The sequence below is a fragment of the Suillus fuscotomentosus genome (genome assembly GCF_016647785.1).
Source record: "Suillus fuscotomentosus strain FC203 chromosome Unknown F5891scaffold_136, whole genome shotgun sequence".
NCBI classification, from domain to species: Eukaryota; Fungi; Basidiomycota; class Agaricomycetes; order Boletales; family Suillaceae; genus Suillus; species Suillus fuscotomentosus.
The window spans coordinates 50,527-69,280 of NW_024539648.1; the positions used below are offsets into that span (position 1 = coordinate 50,527).

At 48.1% G+C, this 18,754-nt stretch overlaps 6 protein-coding genes across 6 annotated transcripts; 4 read left to right on the top strand and 2 right to left on the bottom strand.

The window, feature by feature from the left end:
• Positions 1 to 1,743: 1,743 nt before the first annotated feature.
• On the top strand, positions 1,744 to 3,732 carry F5891DRAFT_986917 (uncharacterized protein; the record flags this gene model as incomplete). The annotated part of the gene is made up of 6 exons (XM_041377840.1): positions 1,744 to 1,765; positions 1,792 to 1,883; positions 1,933 to 2,077; positions 2,131 to 2,575; positions 2,614 to 3,219; positions 3,303 to 3,732. The coding sequence occupies 6 exons, from the start codon at positions 1,744 to 1,746 to the stop codon at positions 3,730 to 3,732; spliced, it is 1,740 nt and encodes a 579-aa protein (XP_041217874.1).
• A 460-nt stretch (positions 3,733 to 4,192) lies between these two features.
• Positions 4,193 to 5,235, top strand: F5891DRAFT_1070909 (exoribonuclease, exosome component 4). The gene is made up of 3 exons (XM_041363288.1): positions 4,193 to 4,266; positions 4,325 to 4,608; positions 4,660 to 5,235. The coding sequence occupies exons 1-3, from the start codon at positions 4,264 to 4,266 to the stop codon at positions 5,147 to 5,149; spliced, it is 777 nt and encodes a 258-aa protein (XP_041217875.1). The 5' UTR covers positions 4,193 to 4,263; the 3' UTR covers positions 5,150 to 5,235.
• F5891DRAFT_1070915 (Quinolinate phosphoribosyl transferase) lies at positions 5,236 to 7,483 on the top strand. The gene is made up of 12 exons (XM_041363289.1): positions 5,236 to 5,324; positions 5,378 to 5,504; positions 5,554 to 5,669; positions 5,725 to 5,896; positions 5,960 to 6,126; positions 6,186 to 6,235; positions 6,289 to 6,304; positions 6,359 to 6,481; positions 6,570 to 6,771; positions 6,822 to 6,970; positions 7,033 to 7,118; positions 7,188 to 7,483. The coding sequence occupies exons 1-11, from the start codon at positions 5,259 to 5,261 to the stop codon at positions 7,093 to 7,095; spliced, it is 1,251 nt and encodes a 416-aa protein (XP_041217876.1). The 5' UTR covers positions 5,236 to 5,258; the 3' UTR covers positions 7,096 to 7,118; positions 7,188 to 7,483.
• A 1,563-nt stretch (positions 7,484 to 9,046) lies between these two features.
• On the top strand, positions 9,047 to 12,266 carry F5891DRAFT_1282573 (WD40-repeat-containing domain protein; the record flags this gene model as incomplete). The annotated part of the gene is made up of 3 exons (XM_041370543.1): positions 9,047 to 10,024; positions 10,074 to 10,218; positions 10,272 to 12,266. The coding sequence occupies 3 exons, from the start codon at positions 9,047 to 9,049 to the stop codon at positions 11,873 to 11,875; spliced, it is 2,727 nt and encodes a 908-aa protein (XP_041217877.1). The 3' UTR covers positions 11,876 to 12,266.
• A 319-nt stretch (positions 12,267 to 12,585) lies between these two features.
• Positions 12,586 to 14,889, bottom strand: F5891DRAFT_1282574 (glycoside hydrolase family 79 protein; the record flags this gene model as incomplete). Its single annotated transcript, XM_041370544.1, has 10 exons — positions 12,586 to 13,036; positions 13,089 to 13,420; positions 13,472 to 13,587; positions 13,649 to 13,672; positions 13,729 to 13,892; positions 13,946 to 14,122; positions 14,170 to 14,380; positions 14,432 to 14,540; positions 14,595 to 14,785; positions 14,820 to 14,889. 10 exons carry the CDS (start codon positions 14,887 to 14,889, stop codon positions 12,883 to 12,885), a joined length of 1,548 nt encoding a protein of 515 aa, XP_041217878.1. The 3' UTR covers positions 12,586 to 12,882.
• A 2,951-nt stretch (positions 14,890 to 17,840) lies between these two features.
• Positions 17,841 to 18,319, bottom strand: F5891DRAFT_1197952 (uncharacterized protein; the record flags this gene model as incomplete). The annotated part of the gene is made up of 2 exons (XM_041368570.1): positions 17,841 to 17,852; positions 17,903 to 18,319. 2 exons carry the CDS (start codon positions 18,317 to 18,319, stop codon positions 17,841 to 17,843), a joined length of 429 nt encoding a protein of 142 aa, XP_041217879.1.
• Between the last annotated feature and the right edge of the window lie 435 nt (positions 18,320 to 18,754).

An 18,754-nucleotide genomic window follows, 5' to 3' on the forward strand; every position in this document is an offset into this window, starting at 1 on the left:
ATGGGTACGTTTGTGAATGCCAATTTGGATTGACGATGGCATCGCCTTGTCAGGTCGTTCAAAGCTCAACGACAAAGCATCCTGGCAGTCGTGCATGAGAATCACTGTAGCATTAAATCATATGCATCAAAGAAGCACACCAAGGATTGTTCTTATGTCTCTTGTAAGTTGTAAATCTACTCCTACAGTTAGCAGTTAGCAGCCCTGATCTCTCACTTAGGTCAGATGGGTGAAAAAACTGATACCCGATTTTCAGCACTGTAGCACCGGAGCCAGTGAAAGAAAGAACATTGTGAAATGAGTTCCCCGCACCGGTGATGATCATGTCTATAAAGACAGCCTTTGATATGTTGTGATGTCAGATATCCATTGTGAGATGTACCTGGAGTGAAGTCACGATAGTGATTGCGTCTGGCAGGAGTGATATGTATGAAGGACGGAGTGGTATCACCTGATAGGAAATGAAATTTCGGGGTATCCATCAAGCGTAATTCTTCCATTATAATTCTTCGGAATAATATAGAGGAATAATCAATGCCGTGCTGAAGCCCGGACAGAATGAAGGAATTAATATGACAGGCGTTTATAGACAGATGCTGATTCGGATAAGGAGCACGATGAGATGCACGCTGGAGCAACGTGGTGTGGAGCAAACGATATATAAAGAGCCCACATCAACTGGGTTGTGGGCAGAAATTCAGCTCTACTCATGACACATAAGATCGACGACTGAACCACAACGTACGCTCCTCATCAACTTCAAACGCTACTGACCGTCCATTTCCCTGTTCAGGGATATGTCGAGATTTCGCCGCGGCGATGGATCAAAAGAAGCGTCTCTTATTGTGAGAAGGCGCTCGACGCCGGCGCAGACAACCCAACCGGTGCCAACGCACACGATACGGTTGCACACAAAGACAGTGCGGGCAGTCGCATTCTTCAAAGACGGTCGATGGATCGTCACTGCTTCGAAGGATAGAACCCTGCGAATCTGGAACGTGGAGAAAAGAGCATGTGTGGGAGGGCCATTCGAGGGACATAGTGACGTCGTGACGTCAGTTACCGTATCTCCAGACGATAGACGAATTGCGAGTGGTGGAGATGATGGAGCCATCATCATCTGGAATGTCCAGAGCAAGCAGATGCTATTCCAAACCGCTGGAGAAGCATATGCGCCGGGTGTCCTCGGTGTGTTTCTCCCCGATGGCAAGAGACTTGCAAGCGGGTCATGGGATGAAACAGTTATCATATGGGATGCGGAGACCGGCGCGGTCCTCTCAACCCTCGAGTGTTGGAGTTCGGTGTCGTGTGTGGCCTTCAGCCCGGACGGGCTAAGATTAGCATACGGATTATATCGCAATATTCGGATTTGGAGCACCGATAGCGCAGAGGTTCAGTTCGACATCAAAGCTCATGACAACGATTGGGTTTATAACAGCATTCAAGTTGTGTGGTCGTCTGACGGCCAGCAGCTTGTCTCTGCATCGAATGACGAAACAATCAAGTTTTGGGACTCCTCAAATGGGTCACAGATCGGTCAACCTTGCACTGGTCACACTTCCTCCATTAGGTCACTTGCCATCTCTTCTGATGGCTTCTTCAATGCAACCGCCTCGGACGACTATACTGTGCGCCTGTGGGACATAAAGTCACACAAACAGATAGCACAACCACTCAAACACACTGCACGTGTTTTCTGCGTTGCAATTTCTCCCAGTGGAGAACTGCTCGTGAGTGGAGACGATGATGGGAATGTTCATCTATGGTCGATCGAGAACATACTTTCTGCAGCATTCGGAACGGGCTCTTCATATTTTGCGCATCGCAGTAAGGTGAAGTTAGGCCAAAAGCTTTATGCAGAGGCTCTTTCGGATGCGGAAAAGGTGCGGACGGTATTCGTCCTTGTTAAACCATTTGCGATGATGTTCGTAGGTTATCGAGCTCAACCCTTCGTCTTATCTCGGGTACGAGTTGAAGCATGCAGCGCTTCATGGATCACAACGCTATGAAGATGCATTCAAGGCCTTCACAATCATGCTTTCCAAGTTGGATGATGCACCCGACCCACAAATACGACGTAAGCCTCAGACAGCTCAAGCGTCGACTTGAAGACGACTTACATTTTTGCAGAGCTACGCCAGCAATATGCCAGTCCATCTGAAGTAGAAGATGCTATTCGACAAGCCATTCACGCCCAACTGGAAAACGCCCCCCTTCGTCTAATCAACACCTCTACCGGACGTTTGTGCGATCGAGATGCGCAGATCAACGCATTCATGGAGAGTACAGAGCACAAAGAGCTCCTGCACACATTGGTTATACATGTGCCCCTCCAAATGGAGCCCATCAAAGAAGCTGTTGCAAAGTACTTCAGTTGGGTCATGTTGTCCCATAGGTGGGAAAGGAAGGAACCGCTACTGCACGACATTCAGGGCAGGGACATATATGACTTGGATGCGGTTGGAACCGTGGTGAAGTTGCAGAAGTTCTGCGAAGTTGCTCGTGATGCGGGGCATCGTTGGGCGTGGAGCGATACATGCTGCATCAACCAGAACAACAATGTAGAGGTCCAGCAGTCAGTGAACTCTATGTTCGTCTGATATCATCACTCAGCGCTCACCATTGTCTACCTATCGGACGTGCCTCCTTCATCAGAGTCTGGCGCGCTCGCAAGCAGCATTTGGAACACGCGAGGATGGACAGTTCAGGAGTTCCTCGCTCCAAAGTTGTTCTCTTCTACCAAGCAGATTGGACCCTATATCTTGACGACCGCTCACGCAACCACAAACATTCTCTCGCTATCACGCAAGAGTTGGAGCGTTCGACTGGCATAAGTGCGCGGGCGCTCGTCGACTTCCGGCCAGGGATGATAGATGCCCGGGAGAAACTCCGATGGGCGTCAACTCGTGTCACCACTTTGCAGGAAGACATCGCGTATTCGCTGTTTGGGATCTTCGGTGTCCACCTCCCTGTAATTTACGGAGAAAAAAGACAGAACGCGCTCGGACGACTTTTACAGGAGATCATAGCCCATTCGGGCGACATCACGGCCCTGGACTGGGTGGGACAATCGTCCAACTTCAACAGTTGCCTGCCAGCCGACATTTTCTCGTACAAGGCTCTGTCATGTGCACTGCCATCTCTATCTGAACGCGACATGCAGAATTCGGTCTCCTCATTACGAAATAATATTTTCGCTGTGGAATCGGCCTCGAAACTGTATACCCTCCTTGAGAAGCTCAGCGTTCCTCGTTTTGCAAATGCCAGACTGCAATTGCCTTGCATCGCATTTCCTCTCACAGAATCAGGCGGAGGCCTGGCCAAGACGGGGATACATGTTTCAATTATGACGTCAAGGCAGACGGGCTACAAGACCTGCTGGTCATAACGGAAGACAAGCTTGTTCAATTCTCGCCTGCAAGGCGTACTCGGCGGACATTCCTGCTCGTCCGTCCGTGGAATAGGCATGATCTCGGGCTGATTAACTTCGCAGACGAGACGCAGAGCGTAGAAGATTGGCCCGAGCCTGGGTCCCCTGGATACAACGAGTCCACCATGCGAGAGTTGAGGTTGATCGTTCGCCTCGGACAGCCTTTTGGCGGACTTTTGCTAGCGCAGCAGTGGGGTGGGGAGTATAAGAGAATCGCTTCGGATAACAATATCATCGCGCAAGTTAAGGACACGGCATTTGTTTACGACATGATGGATATCAGAATGATGGAGATATTATAGCTGCGAAGAACGGGTCATTTTTCTTTCTTACTCTGACAACACACCTGTATCGTATCATACATTGTCTTGTATTACAGACAACATAATCCTTAAGTCAGACGTCTTACGAAGAGGACAGCTCCGGCGCAAGCGCTCACAGGTTGCATTGATTGCTGTAACTGAAGCGCACCTGTGATGCATCGCCTCCTTTGTAGTACTGCGTGGTAATGCATACGCTATGCAATTCATCCCTTCCACGCGAAAAGCATCAATACGGCGCACTGCTGACGGTAGTACTCACGGTGTAATGCAACAGATACAATTAGAGCTAGTACTACTAACTTGACGGAGAGCTCGGGAGTTTTGCCAGCCAGATCTTACTTCACCCGCGATGACTAATATTCCTCGCTTCCTCACAGATCGATTGCTTCAAAACAGGCAAAAACACAAGCTTAAGGCACGCTTGCGTCGAGATCAAAAGAATCATGTATAATGTACAATTTTTGCGTGAGACTTTTGAAAACAAGCTCTTGACATTTATATTGACCAACCATGGTGCGCCCACTTTACTCAATATTCCCAACATAACCGTCTTCCACATATTCACATCCAGTCATCCCGCATCGAACTACTTAATGCTGGTCTTCTTCGCAGCGACGGTCGTAGACCTTATGAACTACGGACACTAGCCATCAATTTTGCGCCACAAGGAACAGCAGACGGCAGCGTCACCTACTCACACGGCCTCACTCAAGTACGCGTCTCAGTACTCGGTCCACACGAACCAAAACAAGGAACAAGACGCGAAACATTCCACGATCGCGCAACACTAAACGTTGAAGTTCAACTCGCCCCTTTTGGCGTCGGTGAACGAAGAAGAAGAGGCAGATCTGACAAGTAAATGTCATTGACACCCACTTTATTACGCATATTGTTAATACCACTCAGGCGTCTCCTTGAACTCGCAGCATCAATCAAAAGCACGTTCGAACCAGTCGTCCAAACCCATCTCTATCCACGCAGCACAATCGACATCTTCGTACATGTCCTTCAGCTCGATGGCGGCCTCCTCCCCGCTTGCATAAATGCCTCCACCCTCGCTCTAGCAACAGCAGGTATCCCCCTCTTCGACTTTGTCTGCGCTATCAGCGGTGGCGTGTACGGCACCCAACCCTTGCTCGATCTAACCACAGTCGAAGAAAACGACGTCCCTAGCGTCGTGGTGGGCGTGATGCCTCGTACCGGACGCGTCACGCTCGTCCAGATGGAGACCAGGTTGCATATGGATCGCTTTGAGGAGGTGTTTAGAGTTGCTTGTGATGCGGGCAAGGTGTTGTGGAGTGAGATGAGGGATGCGCTCAGGGAACGGACGGGTGATTTGGTGGATAAACTTGAGGCCGGGCCCGGAATGGTTGTAGCGAAGGAGACTGAGACATAGGATTGATGCCAACTGTAGCTAGCGGCTTCGGTTAAACCGTTTTGTACGATCGGTAATCGGTGCCGGTAATTAAGCAACCCCAAGTTCTCTTACTCTACCTATCATCATCATGACGAGCGCTAGTGTCCAGTCTGAATTCAAGGTCGTATCGATCCTTGATACTGACTTGTACAAGGCATGTATTGCAGTAGCGCCATCAAGGTCACCTCTTCTGATGCAGTTGTGCAGTTCACGATGCAACAGGCTATCTTCGAATGCTACCCCACTACGCAAGTCGTCTATCGATTCACGCACCGCGACAAGCACCGTCAGTTCTCCAGAGCATGCATACAGAAATTTCGCGAAGCGCTGAACGGTTTGTTTCTCTGACTATTCAATTTTGTGTGCTGACTTAATACATGCAGGTTTCGCCGATGTACAACTAACACAAGACGAACGCGCATGGCTCCAAGATAAATGCAAGTTTTTCAAGCCTGCGTACCTCGATTATCTCCAGTCTTACAGGTTTAAACCTGAACAAGTGATTACATGCCCGTCACGCTCCTTCCTTGCACTTCATTGACACGCCCCCGTAGATCTCCGCCACCTTCCTCCCGTCTTCCGATGACCCCGATATGGGCAACGTCAAGATCGAAGTGAACGGTCCGTGGCTGGAGACCGTTTTATGGGAGGTCCCGCTCATGGCGTGTCTGTGTGAGATGTATTTCCGGTATGCAGAACAAGATTGGGATTATACCGGCCAGGAAGGTGAGTCAGATCCCCTTGTTCATTTTTCATTCTTTCGTGGTACTGAGTACGTGCACGGGTCAGAACAAGCCACGCATAAAGCTACATCCCTTTTAGACGCACGATGTACGTTCAGCGAATTCGGGACGCGGCGCAGGCGGTCGTTCGTCACGCAGGATTTAGTGGTGAGAGGCCTTATCAAGGCGAGGGATGCGCATGAGTGGAAGCAGGGCTTTTTTGGAACTAGTAATGTATGCTATTCTTCATATCGGTGGTCTCCTTCTGGGTTTTTTTTGACGCAGATGCGCAGGTCTACTTCGCAATGCGATACAACCTCAATGTGATAGGCACGATCGCTCAGTATGTAGCTGTTCTTTTTGTGTTCATTCTGACTTCTGACTTGTGAATTTTAGCGAGTGGTTCATGGGCGCAAGTTCCACTTTCTTGATGATAAGATCTCCTCTGATCAGGAATTATACTTAGATTGCGGCGCTGGGAGATTACAAAGACGCTGCTGGGACAGCTCTAGACCTCTGGTCCAACCTCTACGGAGACACTCTGTCAGTCACACTCACGGATACGTTCTCCACTGAAGTGTTTTATCGGGTACGCATGTCCACTTTATCAATGCGCAGCGTCTCTGATTTTATTTTTATTTTTATTTTCATCTTCATTCTTGGTGATTTATTTATAGGAATTCGATCATAGGCGCGCTAGCCAATGGAAAGCCCTACGTCAAGACTCGGGAGACCCCAAAGTATTCGCACCGAGGGCTAAGCGGATGTACGAAGAGCTCGGGATGGATCATACACAAAAAGCTATCATCTTCAGCGACGGGTTAGATTTCAAGAAGGCGAAGGAGTTGAATGAGCAGTGCCAGCTGCTGGGATTCAAGTGTGCGTCGTCGCCTTATCTTTGGTTGCTCATGGTCTAATCGCACGTGCAGGTTCGTTTGGGATTGGAACTTGGCTGACCAACGACTTCAAGACGAAGAGCAGTGGGTATGAGGAGCGGAGCAAGGCGTTGAATATCGTGATCAAGCTTGGGTCGATTGATGGGAAGGAATGTGTGAAGATTAGCGATGAGCTTACAAAGGTGGGATGTGTCGTGATTCTCGGGTTTGTCTCATCATTGATTGCCTTTTTTCATTTTTACAGAATACGGGAGTTCCGGAAGTTGTAGCAAAGGTTAAAGAGATGTTCCAGATATCGGTCTCGTAGACCCAGTGTAGACCAGTAGCTGTGTGAGTGATGGTACTTTTGTGAATGAGAACTTGGATTGACGATGGGATGGCGTTGTCTTGCCAATCCAGGGTGTCCAAAGGCCAATAACGAATCGTTCAGGAGGTCGTGTATTAGAATAGAATGACTGCAGCATTAAATTATTCATGCCAAAGCCACGTAACGAGCCCTGATCATCAATTCAGATGGGTAGCATCAGGAAGATGCTTTCGGACGGCCGCAGCATTCAGATCGCCGCTATCATGAGAAAGCTCATACCCAATCATCAGCGCTGCGCGGCTGCGGCGCCAGAACTGGCGAAAGAACGACCATTGTGATGTGAGGTTCTTACACCAGTACTAGAAAATTATGCGATTATATTGACAAAGACAGCTTTTGAGAGGTTACAATGCTTGAAACATAGCCTGACGCATCGCTCTCGTTCACAGCATTTTCGACTACCTGTGTAGTTCCAGGTGTCCATGGTGTGATGTGCCCGGAAAGTAGAACAACGTTCTAACTTCTAAATGCTGCGGGAAGTCATCCACTAATGGAAGGAGCGGAATGAGATCCACGTTGAAGCAGAGCAAACGATATATAAAGAGCCTAAATGAATTGAGTTATAGAAATCCAGCTCTACTCGCGATACATCAGATAGACGACTTAACCACAGAGTACACTCCTCGTCAACTTCAAACGCTACTGGCTGTCTATCTCCCTGTACAGCGATATGGAGTGGTTGCGCGATGTGGCAGAAAAAGCGTATCCTGCTGTCAGAAGGCGAGGGACGCCGGCACAGACAACCCAGCTACCAACACACACGATGCGCGTGCACACGAAGGCAGTGACGGCAGTCGCATTCTTCAAAGACGGTCGACGGATCGTCACTGCTTCAAAGGATAAAATTCTGCGAATCTGGGACGTGGAGAAAAGAGCATTTATGGGAGAGCCATTCGAGGGATACAGCCGCGATGTGGCTTCAGTTGATGTATCGCCAGACGATAGGCGAATTGCAAGTGGTGGATGGGATAGAGCTATCATCATCTGGGACGTTGAGAGCAAGCAAATGCTATTCAAACCGCTGGTGCAGCACAGAGGTCGAGTGTTATCGGTGCGCTTTTCCCCGATGGAAAGAGAATTGCAAGCGGTTCATGGGATAGCACAGTTATTATATGGGATGATCCTCTCTACACTCAAGCTCAAGGGTGACCGAGACCACCAGTCGTATTGGAGGGATAATACTTTTGGACAGCCACAGCATTCAATAGTGTCCTGGTATCCACGTCAATGCAACGTAATATTATAGCCCTGACCTGGACCACCATATCAGGCGATATCAACGGAATACTTCTGGACAGACACAGCAAATATTCAGATCGCGGCCCCTATAAAGATCAATTATCAGTAAGTACTGCGGCGTCGGAACCAGTGAAAAAGGGCGCGTTCCTCGCACCAGTATTTGGAAATGTATGCGATTGTGAAGGCAGCCTGACGTCCACGTATCGCTCTCATCCACAGCAGCTTAGTTCCCACCACCAGGGTATAGCAAACATATAGGGTATAATCACGGCAATTGATTGCGGCTCACCTGCCTAAGAGGGTTATATAATATTCTACTTGGCAGTCTTCAAGCCTATGGACTCAGTAAATATGTATGAGGGTCTGTCAGTGTAATGTGGTAAGTACGCCGTGAGCCAGAACGGACAAGCGCCTACATGAGTTGCAAGGGTTATAAACGAGTAGAAATCCAACTCCACTCACGACACCATATAAGATCAGCGATTTAACCAGGGTATGCTCCTCATCAATTTCAAAGTTTAACTGCTACTGACAGTCTATCATCCTGTTAAGCGATATGGAAGGATTACTCGATGTAACAAAAAAAGCATATCTTACTGTGAGAAGGCACAGGACGCCGGCGCAGACAACAGAGCTAGCGTCAACATACACAATGCAAGTGCACACGAAGGCAGTGTTGGTAGTCGCATTCTTCAAAGACGGTCGACGGATCGTCACTGCTTCAAAGGATAAAACCCTACGGATCTGGGACATGGAGAAAAGAGCATTCATGGGAGGGCCATTCCAGGGACATAGTGACATAGTAACATCAGTTACTGTATCGCCAGACGATAGGCGAATTGCGAGTGCTGGAGGAGACGGAACCATCATCATCTGGGACGTCGAGAGCAAGCAGATGCTATTCAAACCGCTGCTGAAGCATACACGCCGGGTGTCTTCAGTAAGCTTCTCCCCCGATGGAAAGAGGCTTGCAAGCGGGTCATGGGATGACACAGTCATTATATGGGATGCAGAGACCGGCGCTGTCCTCTCAACGCTCCGATGTAATGTGGGTATGGTGTTGTGTGTCGCTTTCAGCCCGGATGGGCTAAAATTAGCATCCGGCGGATCTCACGGTACCATTCGGGTTTGGCGCACCAGCAACACTGAGCTTCTTCTCAAGATCGAGGCTCACGACGATTGGGTCGAAAGCGTTGTGTGGTCGCCTGACGGCCAGCAACTTGTCTCCGCATCTGCGGACAAAAAAATCAAATTTTGGGACTCATCAAATGCGTGCCAGATCGGTCAACCTTGCACCGGTCATACTCGCATAATCTATTCCCTGGCCATATCTTCTGATGGCTCCTTCATTGTCACTGCCTCGCACGATAAGACTGTGCGCCTGTGGAGTACAAAGTCACACCAGCAGATAGGACAGGCACTCGAACATACTACATTGGTTTTCTGCGTCGCAATTTCTTCCAGCGGAGGACTACTCGCGAGTGGAGACGATGATGGTAATGTTCATCTCTGGTCGATCGAGAGCACACTTTCCGAAGCATTCGAGACGGATTACTCATACCTTGCGCATCGCAGTAAGGTGAAGTTGGGCCAAAAGCTCTATGCGGAAGCCCTTTCGGATGCGGAAAAGGTGCGGACGATATTCGTCGTTGTTAAAACATTTGTGATGAATTTCGTAGGTCATTGAGCTCAACCCTTCATCTTATCTCGGGTACGAGTTGAAGCATGCAGCGCTTCATGGAGCACATCGCTATGATGATGCATTCAAGGCCTTCACAATCATGCTCTCCAAGTTGGATGATACACCCGACCCACAGATACGACGTAAGCCCCAAACAACTCAAGCGCCGACTTGAAGGTCACTTATATTCTTGCAGAGCTACGCTATAAATACGCCAATTTATCTGAAATAGAAGATGCTATTCGACAAGCCATTCACGTTCAACTGGAAAACGCCCCCCTTCGTCTAATCAACACCTCTACTGGACGTTTGTGCGATCGAGATGCACAGATAAACGCATTCATGGAGAGTACAGAGCACAAAGAGCTTTTGCATTCATTGATGATGCATGTGCCCGACCAAACGGAGTCCATCAAAGAAGCGGCCGCGAAGTACTTCAGCTGGGTCATGTTGTCCCATAGGTGGGAAAGGAAGGAGCCGCTACTGCACAACATTCAGGGCAACAATGTATACAATTTGGATCCGGTCGGAACCATTGTGAAGTTGCAGAAGTTCTGCAAAGTTGCACACAATGCGGGGCATCGTTGGGCGTGGAGCGATACATGCTGCATTGATCAGAACAACAATGTTGAGGTCCAGCAATCAGTCAACTCCATGTTTGTCTGGTATCACTACTCAGCGCTCACCATTGTCTACCTATCGGATGTTCCTCCTTCATCAAAGTCGGGCGCGCTCGCAAACAGCACTTGGAACACGCGAGGATGGACCGTTCAGGAGTTCCTCGCTCCTAAAGTTGTTCTCTTCTACCAAGCAGATTGGACCTTATATCTCGATCACCGCTCACGCAACCACAAGGAGTCTGTCAGCATTATGCAGGAGTTGGAAAATGCAACAGGCATAAATGCGTGGGCGCTCGTTGATTTCCATCCGGGTACAAGAGATGCCCGAGAGAAACTCCGATGGGCGTCAAACCGTGACACCACGAGGGAGGAAGACATTGCCTACTCTTTGTTCGGCATTTTTGATGTGAACCTTCCTGTCATCTATGGAGAGAAAAGACAAAAGGCGCTCGGACGACTGCTGCAGGAGATCATAGCCCATTCGGGCGATATCACGGCCTTGGACTGGGTGGGACAATCGTCCAACTTCAACAGTTGTCTCCCTACCGAGATTTCTTCATACAAGGCTCTGCCATGCACGGTACCATCTCTATCTAAATACGACATGCAAAAGTCGGTCTCCACGCTGCGAAATAATATTGTGGCTGTGGCGTTAGCTTCGAAACTGTATACCATTCTTGAGAACCTCAGCATTCCTCGTTTCGCAAACGCCAGATTGCAATTGCCTTGCATCGTATTTCCTCTCACAGAAGTCAGGCGGAGACCTGGTCAAGACGGGGATACAAGTTTCATTTATGACGTCAAGGCAGACGGGCTACAAGACCTGCTGGTCATAACGGAAGACAAGCTTGTTCAATTCTCGCCCGCAAGGCATGCTCGGCAGACATTTCTGCTCGTCCGTCCGTGGAATCGGTCCGATCTCGGGTTGATTAATTTTGCAGATGAGCCGCAGAGCGGAGAAGATTGGCCCGAGCCTGGGTCTCCTGGATACAACGAACCGACTACGCGAGAGTTGAGGTTGATCGTTCGCCTCGGACAGCCTTTTGGCGGACTTTTGCTAGCGCAGCAGTGGGGTGGGGAGTATAAGAGAATCGCTTCGGATAACAAAATCATCGCGCAAGTTGCGGACATAACTTCTGTTGATGACATGATGAACGTCAGGATGTTGGAGATATTGTAGTTGCGATGAACGGGACGCTTTCATTTCATACATTGACAACACCACATGCACAGTATTCATAAAATTTTACATTGTATCGGTCTCAAACGCTCGTCTCCAAACCCGACGTCCTTGGGAAGAGGAGAAAGCTTCAGCGCAAGACATGTGCAAGCGCTTCCTAGAACTGCCAGCCTTCGTCTAGCAATCGACTCAATTATAATCACATAGCGTACGAGTAGGTAGCTAAGCATTCAAAGGACTCCAATTTCTTGCCAGTGACCGTAGTCGGGTCGGGTCGGCTCGAACATACTGTAAATTAGTAATAATATGGCGGCAAGTACCTTCGAAGAGAATATATAGGGGCACAATTCAGGGAATCACATAATACCAGACGACAAGGTTCTCAGTGAGGATTCGAGTGCTCCATCCGACATTTACAACCTAGTATATGCATGCGCCTTGCTTGTGCGTGCCCTCGCTCGCATATTCTACCGAATGTAGATCAATGCTCTCCCTTCCCCTTCGCAATACTTGGCCAAGAATTCTTCACAGAATCCAAGTATAAATGTCCCCAGCCTCTTCATCCACCCGTGGATGGGGTTCCGCTATCATACAAGTTTGAACTTGAAACTCACATTTTACAATCAGCAGATATGCGAGGACCCTTACAGGGAGTCTTAGCCTCTTGGATCCACTGATGATGCGTGTCTCATACACGGTCGAAGCTGTGCCTGCATAGCATTTCTCACTTTTGAACGCGTCAACAACTGAAAACTCTGCGACTCTTAAGAAATGCAGAGCCTTGAACTAGGAATGAGGAAGAGGAAAGACTGAGGGAAAGAAATATTCTAGACACTGAATATTAAAGGATTGTTGAAACGGAGTGAACGTGGATAGAATGTGTATGATAGGTGAATGTGCATGTAAATAGATACGTACGAAGGATGTATCGTGATAGCGGCAAGATGCAACGAAAAATTGTCCTGGTGACTGCATTATAATTACTATTGCATGCTAAACCATCCCAATCAAGAAAACGTAACGAGGATTGCTTCTGTTTCTTGCAAGTCTATTCCAGAACTGACAGGTAAGACATCGACGGTTAGTGGCCCACTAACTCTACCGTCGCTGGTCTCGTACGTCTGACCTCCCCAGGTCAGATTACTGGTGTCGGAGGCATAGCTACAGATAGCTTTAGCATCCAGGCCGCAACGACGATGAAATCAGCTCATACCCAATTTTCAGCGCCTTCACGCTCGTATTATTAGGAGGATATCCGAGACCCGCGAAAGAGAAATCGATGTGAGTCGAATTCCTTGCACCAGCGCCGGAAAAGTACGCGACCGTGTTTATGAAGACAGCTTTTGAGAGGCTTCCATGCTCAAAAAATGCATAGCCCGATACATTATCTTCATCGATAGAGATTTCGACTGCCTGTGTGGTCCCAGATGACGCGATAGCCTCTGCGACGATGATAGCCGCATAGTATGCTGGCTGTACGTGTGGTGCCAGCGGTGTAATCGGGGAACCGTCAAGAATTGAGTAGTTAAGCGTCAAGGGTTGAATCTGCTCATAAGGAGATTGAGTAACGCTGCATTGACTCAGCTGAGTACTCACCAAATTGTACTTGTAACCAATGCCCTCATGAAAGTGTATGCGACTAATACCAACTTGTGTGGCATACAAAGTATAGTCAAGTAACCAGAGGGCGGCGCCGGCTGTATTGCTGACATCTGGTAAAAAGGACGATCACATGTAAGTCATTGCGACCACTGTTCATGTGGTCGACCTTACTAGGTGCACCATGGCAACTGATACCTATGAACAAGTTATCAAGTCTAGTGCTGTCGAACAATTATCAGACAATAACTTACTGTTTGTCTCCCCGAGGATGTACTTCAACCCGTTAGCCAAGGTCGCTTCAATATCCGGGATAAACGCGGATAAATTACCACGGATATAGTCTTTGGTCATTAAGTCCTGCAGCGCAGCTCCGCTGCCAGTACAGAATGAGCCACTATAATGGTGCTGCGAAATGCTAACCATGGAATTCAGCACGCCATCCACATTCTGAGGTTGTGCTCGACATACGTCTCGATCAGTTGACCTGCAGGAGATTCAAGGATGCCCAGATTAAATATAGCTTGCGGAGAGAAACCGCTAAGGTTGTTATGAGAAGACCCAGCGAAAGCGGCTCCGATTAATTTTGTGCAAGATAACTTGGAAAGGTTGGCTGTTATCGATACGTTATATGCAAATTCCTCCCACCTTTATACCAGTCAGCACTAATGAGGAAGTCGTCGTCATAAACTTACTCAGAGACATATTCTTGTACATTCCAGCTGCTGTTACGGCCCTCATTGTCGTAGTAGAGATCAGCCTCGTTGCCGACTTCGATAAACTTCAGAGTAATATGTTTCTCTAGGACAGCAGGGGAAGAAAATGCGTTCATGAGCGCGACAGTTTCGAGGTAGGCTGCCGTAAGGTTGTATTCCCTCAAGTTCAAGCCCCAGTGAACTTCCGTCCCTGGAAGTAAAGCAAATTAGTCGCTTGAAAGCCTCTAAAAAGTTAGATTACCGTTGGGAAGATGAGAGATGATATCATAGAAGCCTTGCCCAACAGTGATATTAGTGGCTTCTGGGTATGGCGTGATTGTGCTCGAAGGAGGGAAAATATCTTCTTCGTACTATGCACCAGCTAAACATACGAACTGATTCAACATCGAAAGAAATTTATTTACCTCAACGTCATAGCTAAAATCAGTATGGTCCTCCGAGTCAGCACCTATTCTTACGAAGGGAGGAGTATTCGTAATTTGGATAAAGTTATCAAGGACGTTGTTGAAAAATGAATTCGGTTCTGTCGTGCCCGCCCAATCGTTCCATCTATCTTGCTCGATTGAAAGCGAAACGAGGTTCCCCTTGAGTGGTGCTGCTCCCAAGGGCGCAGTAAGAGGGATTGTGACCTCTATTGCCGAGACGATTGGAACGACAAGCGTGATGAAGTGGGTACCCCACAGTCATAAATCGCGGCATGAGGGGTATCTTCTTGGTTCTGGTGCAAGCCTAGAGTGCGACTCCGAGATCCTCTATACTGTTGTAGGCGGGATGAAGATACGATTGGCCGTCTTATGACTGGTAAGGTGTCGTGGAATCTGTACAAAAGTGAAAAATGAATCGTGCATCACGATGAGGACGCGAGCAGGGTGCCAGGCTTCGAAATTTATTGCAATTAGCGGGGATTACGAGACCACGTCATAGCTCTGTTAAGAAAGAAAAGGGCGATAACATCACCCGCCGCATTTGCTACGACTGAAACTTTGATTCGATTCACGATCAGTGGCAATTCCATCAGGAAACGCACTGCCGAGCGAAGTGACTTGTACTAGTAGCAGCGCGTAGCACACTGTGCTTCTTTTGAATCGACGGTAGCAGCTTCAAGTTGTAACAGCCAGTAATAGGTATGGAAAGCCTAACAGCCGCGCTCCTTTAGGCTATGTACGGACTGGCAAAATTCGCCGAATCAAAATTCAACAAATCAATATTTGGTGTCATGTGACACACAAAGGGTGATCCCGGATTCCTTCTTTACACCACACGACGATATGGTACATAGATAATACCATGGATGCCATCACGCGACAAACACAGGCTTTGTGGACGCAAAACAACCAAGATCTCTATTGGCGTCGCTACTTCATACTTCTGACCTCAATTATTGCTCATATCTCAGCCTTATACTACCAATTATTCCTTACTCCACGCACTAGCATCCCATACCACACTTCAGCCTTGACCGGTCAAGCTTGGGTCCTTGAACTGATGGCTGGTCACCCCGACTGAATCAGAAACAATCTAGGTGTCAGCTTGGGAACATTTGAAGAGCTGCTGGAAATTCTACAGACCAATGGATTTACGCTATCTTGCAATGGTGTAACGGTTGAGGAACAGCTGGCCATTTTCTTGTATATGTGTGTCACCGGTGTAGAGACTCGCGCGTCTCAATGACGAATATCCGGCCTTTAACCATACATTCCTATATGTTACAGCTCTACTCCTAAGGACCAGTCTCGCGCGAACTCGCGCGCACTTAGGCGCGCCTTACCTATGCACGCGCTATGCGCGCTTCGCGCGCCTCCTCATAGGTCTTCACGCTATCGTCCGTCCATCCGTCCCATGTCCTTACTGATTCGCTGGTGCGTTATTTCTATCTTATCCATTGAACTAATAAAATCTTCGGTCCGACATCCGCGCTACTTATGGAAAGTTTATTTAAACTTAGTTATAATTAGAGTTGATATGGTTACTCGGTTTGGGAGCGCGCTCGGAAGCGTGCCTTCTCCATTCTTAAATACAGAAGGGTTTCCTTTGGTTCGGGGACTTACTTTTCCCTTATCTTTGTGTACTGGAAAGTGAATAGATCACCTCCCCACTTGTTATCTGATCATATCCTCCTGTCAATCCTCCACCTTTGCACTCACTCCTCAGTAAGATCTTGCCTCTAACGCTTTAGGCGCGCCTTCGCTTCGCGCGCGCGCATTCTCGGACCTCCCGCTCACGCGCGCATCTCGCGCCTATTAGCGCCCGCCTAGCTCACAGAGTTTCCCTCCACTTTATTTCGAGGAACTTCTCTCAGTGGTTGTCCTTTGGGTCGAGTCGTTGTCTCGTATCCCGGTCTTGCTGTTGAGCACCCCTTTTGTTTTAAGTGTTTTCACGTATAGTCAAGATTCCTCATCTACACCGGTCTCTCAACTCGCCATGTTGGTGAGTGCTTCCAACAGTCCTCTGACACGATCTCAAGGTAAGTAAACTACTTATTCAATAATATATACTAATTCTTGCCATTATCAGGTACTTCAAGCGCATACTAGTGTTCTTCTCCAGCGACCCTTTCTACTCCACTCAAATTCAATTCCCAACAAGCCTTTCCCCAATCCCTTCATCAATTCGTGATGACCCTCGCTTTTGATTTTTTGACAAATGCATCGGTGCTATTGATGGAATGCACATCCGAGCATTTGCATCGCTTCCTGACCAAGCCTTCATGCGTAATCGAAAAGGTTTCATTTCTCAAAATTGTCTTTTTGTATGCGATTTCGATTTCTTATTTATTTACTCACTTTGTGGCTGTGATGGCTCATCTGCCGATGCTGCGCTTTGGAATGATGCCCGCCGACATGACTTACAGATGCCTGATGGAAGATATCTCCTCGCAGATGCAGGATTTGGAACGTGTGATGCACTACTGGTTCCTTACAGAGGTGTGCGTTATCATCTCAAAGAGTGGTGTCAGGCATCTCTTATGTTCGTTTTTTTTTCTTCATTTGTAACTACATCTGACGCACATCCAAGCCCACAAAATGCAAAGGAACTCTTCAACCTTCGACATGCCTCACTTCACAACATTGTCGAACACATTTTTGAAGTAATGAAGCACCAATGGCGCATCTTGCAACTCCCTCCTGAATACACCATGGATATCCAAGCGCTGGTACCAATGGCACTCTGCGCATTGCACAACTTCATCCGCCGCTGCGACCCTGATATCCTCGAGCAGGATTTCTTGCGTGGCGAGGATCACGATCCCATACTTACTGATGATGACATGGGTGATGTAGCGGTGCAGGGGGAGCTGTCTGATGGACCTGCAGGTGCCACAGAGAGGAGAAGAGCTGATGATCGTCGTGATGAGATAGCTGCTGCAATGTGGGCAGATTATGTACAAGAACGGGCACGTCGTGGACTAGCAGTACCTGCACCAATGTAGTTACATACCTACCATATACCTAAATTTCATGTTGGTCTGGCTCTCACCCTTCTTGTACTCAAGGGGACAATTGAATAGGATAATACATGGGTTCTTGATTCATCAGCGCGTGTTTAGGTGGGATAACAAACAAAGAGCAAGCAACATAAAAAGAGCGAGCAACATAAGTCTTGAAAAGTAAAAGTAAATGCTACTATTCTACTAATTGTTTGCACGAAGGCTAGAGAGCTTCCTTTGCAACCATAAGACCCTGTATTCTGCACTACTAATATTGGAAAATACTACCGCCTCATTCAAGTTTGATGATAAGTAGTCCATGAGGATCATGACATCATCCGCAGTCAAACCATCTGTCTGAGTAAGCAGACTGACCGCATGCCCAAGGTCAGTGGCAGGAGGACGGTCAGATGGAGAAATGGTCAACCCTCGAATGATTTGAGGAAGACTCCCTGCAATTGATGTAAGTGCCGTGCTACCCTCCTGCTGGGCTGTTGCAGTTACTGAGGGAGGCCAGTTCTGCTTAGAGCAGGATTGGTCTCCTTCACTGAGTGCACTGGATTTGCGCTTGCTCTGGCTGATACTGGTCAGCCCTGAGCCTGAGTCACTTGTAGCAGCATAGTATGATGGTACAGTTGAGGAGGAGGATGGTGACAAGAGGTTGACACCTGGTCCTGTCACCGGCGCTGGTGGAGGACCCATGGTGATCTCATTGGCGGTGGAGCCGGTGTAGAAACAACTATACTGAGAGGAACAAATGATGCTCCTGACTGTATCTGTAAATAGTTGTAAGGTCGCGCGTTGCCTAGTCTGCGTTACTTGAGGAGACAAGTGCGTTTGACCCTAAAGGGGAAGCGAGTGCAGCAAAGATCTAGAGGTACACACTGAAGTGAGGTGCGGGAAAGCGCACGCGCGTGCAGAAACAATAGAGAGGTTAGACTTAAGTGATAATATGATGCAAGATAAGAGAAAAGAGATGTGAAGTATAGACAAAATGGATTTCTACTATGTTCTTCTAGGTAGATAGTGGGTGGAAAGTAAAGTAAGGTAAGGTAAGTGGTAAAAATGGAAAGTAAGTAGTACTATGTACTGCTGGCGCTTATATAGCGCACCTAAGCGCTGTAATGCGGAGCCGAA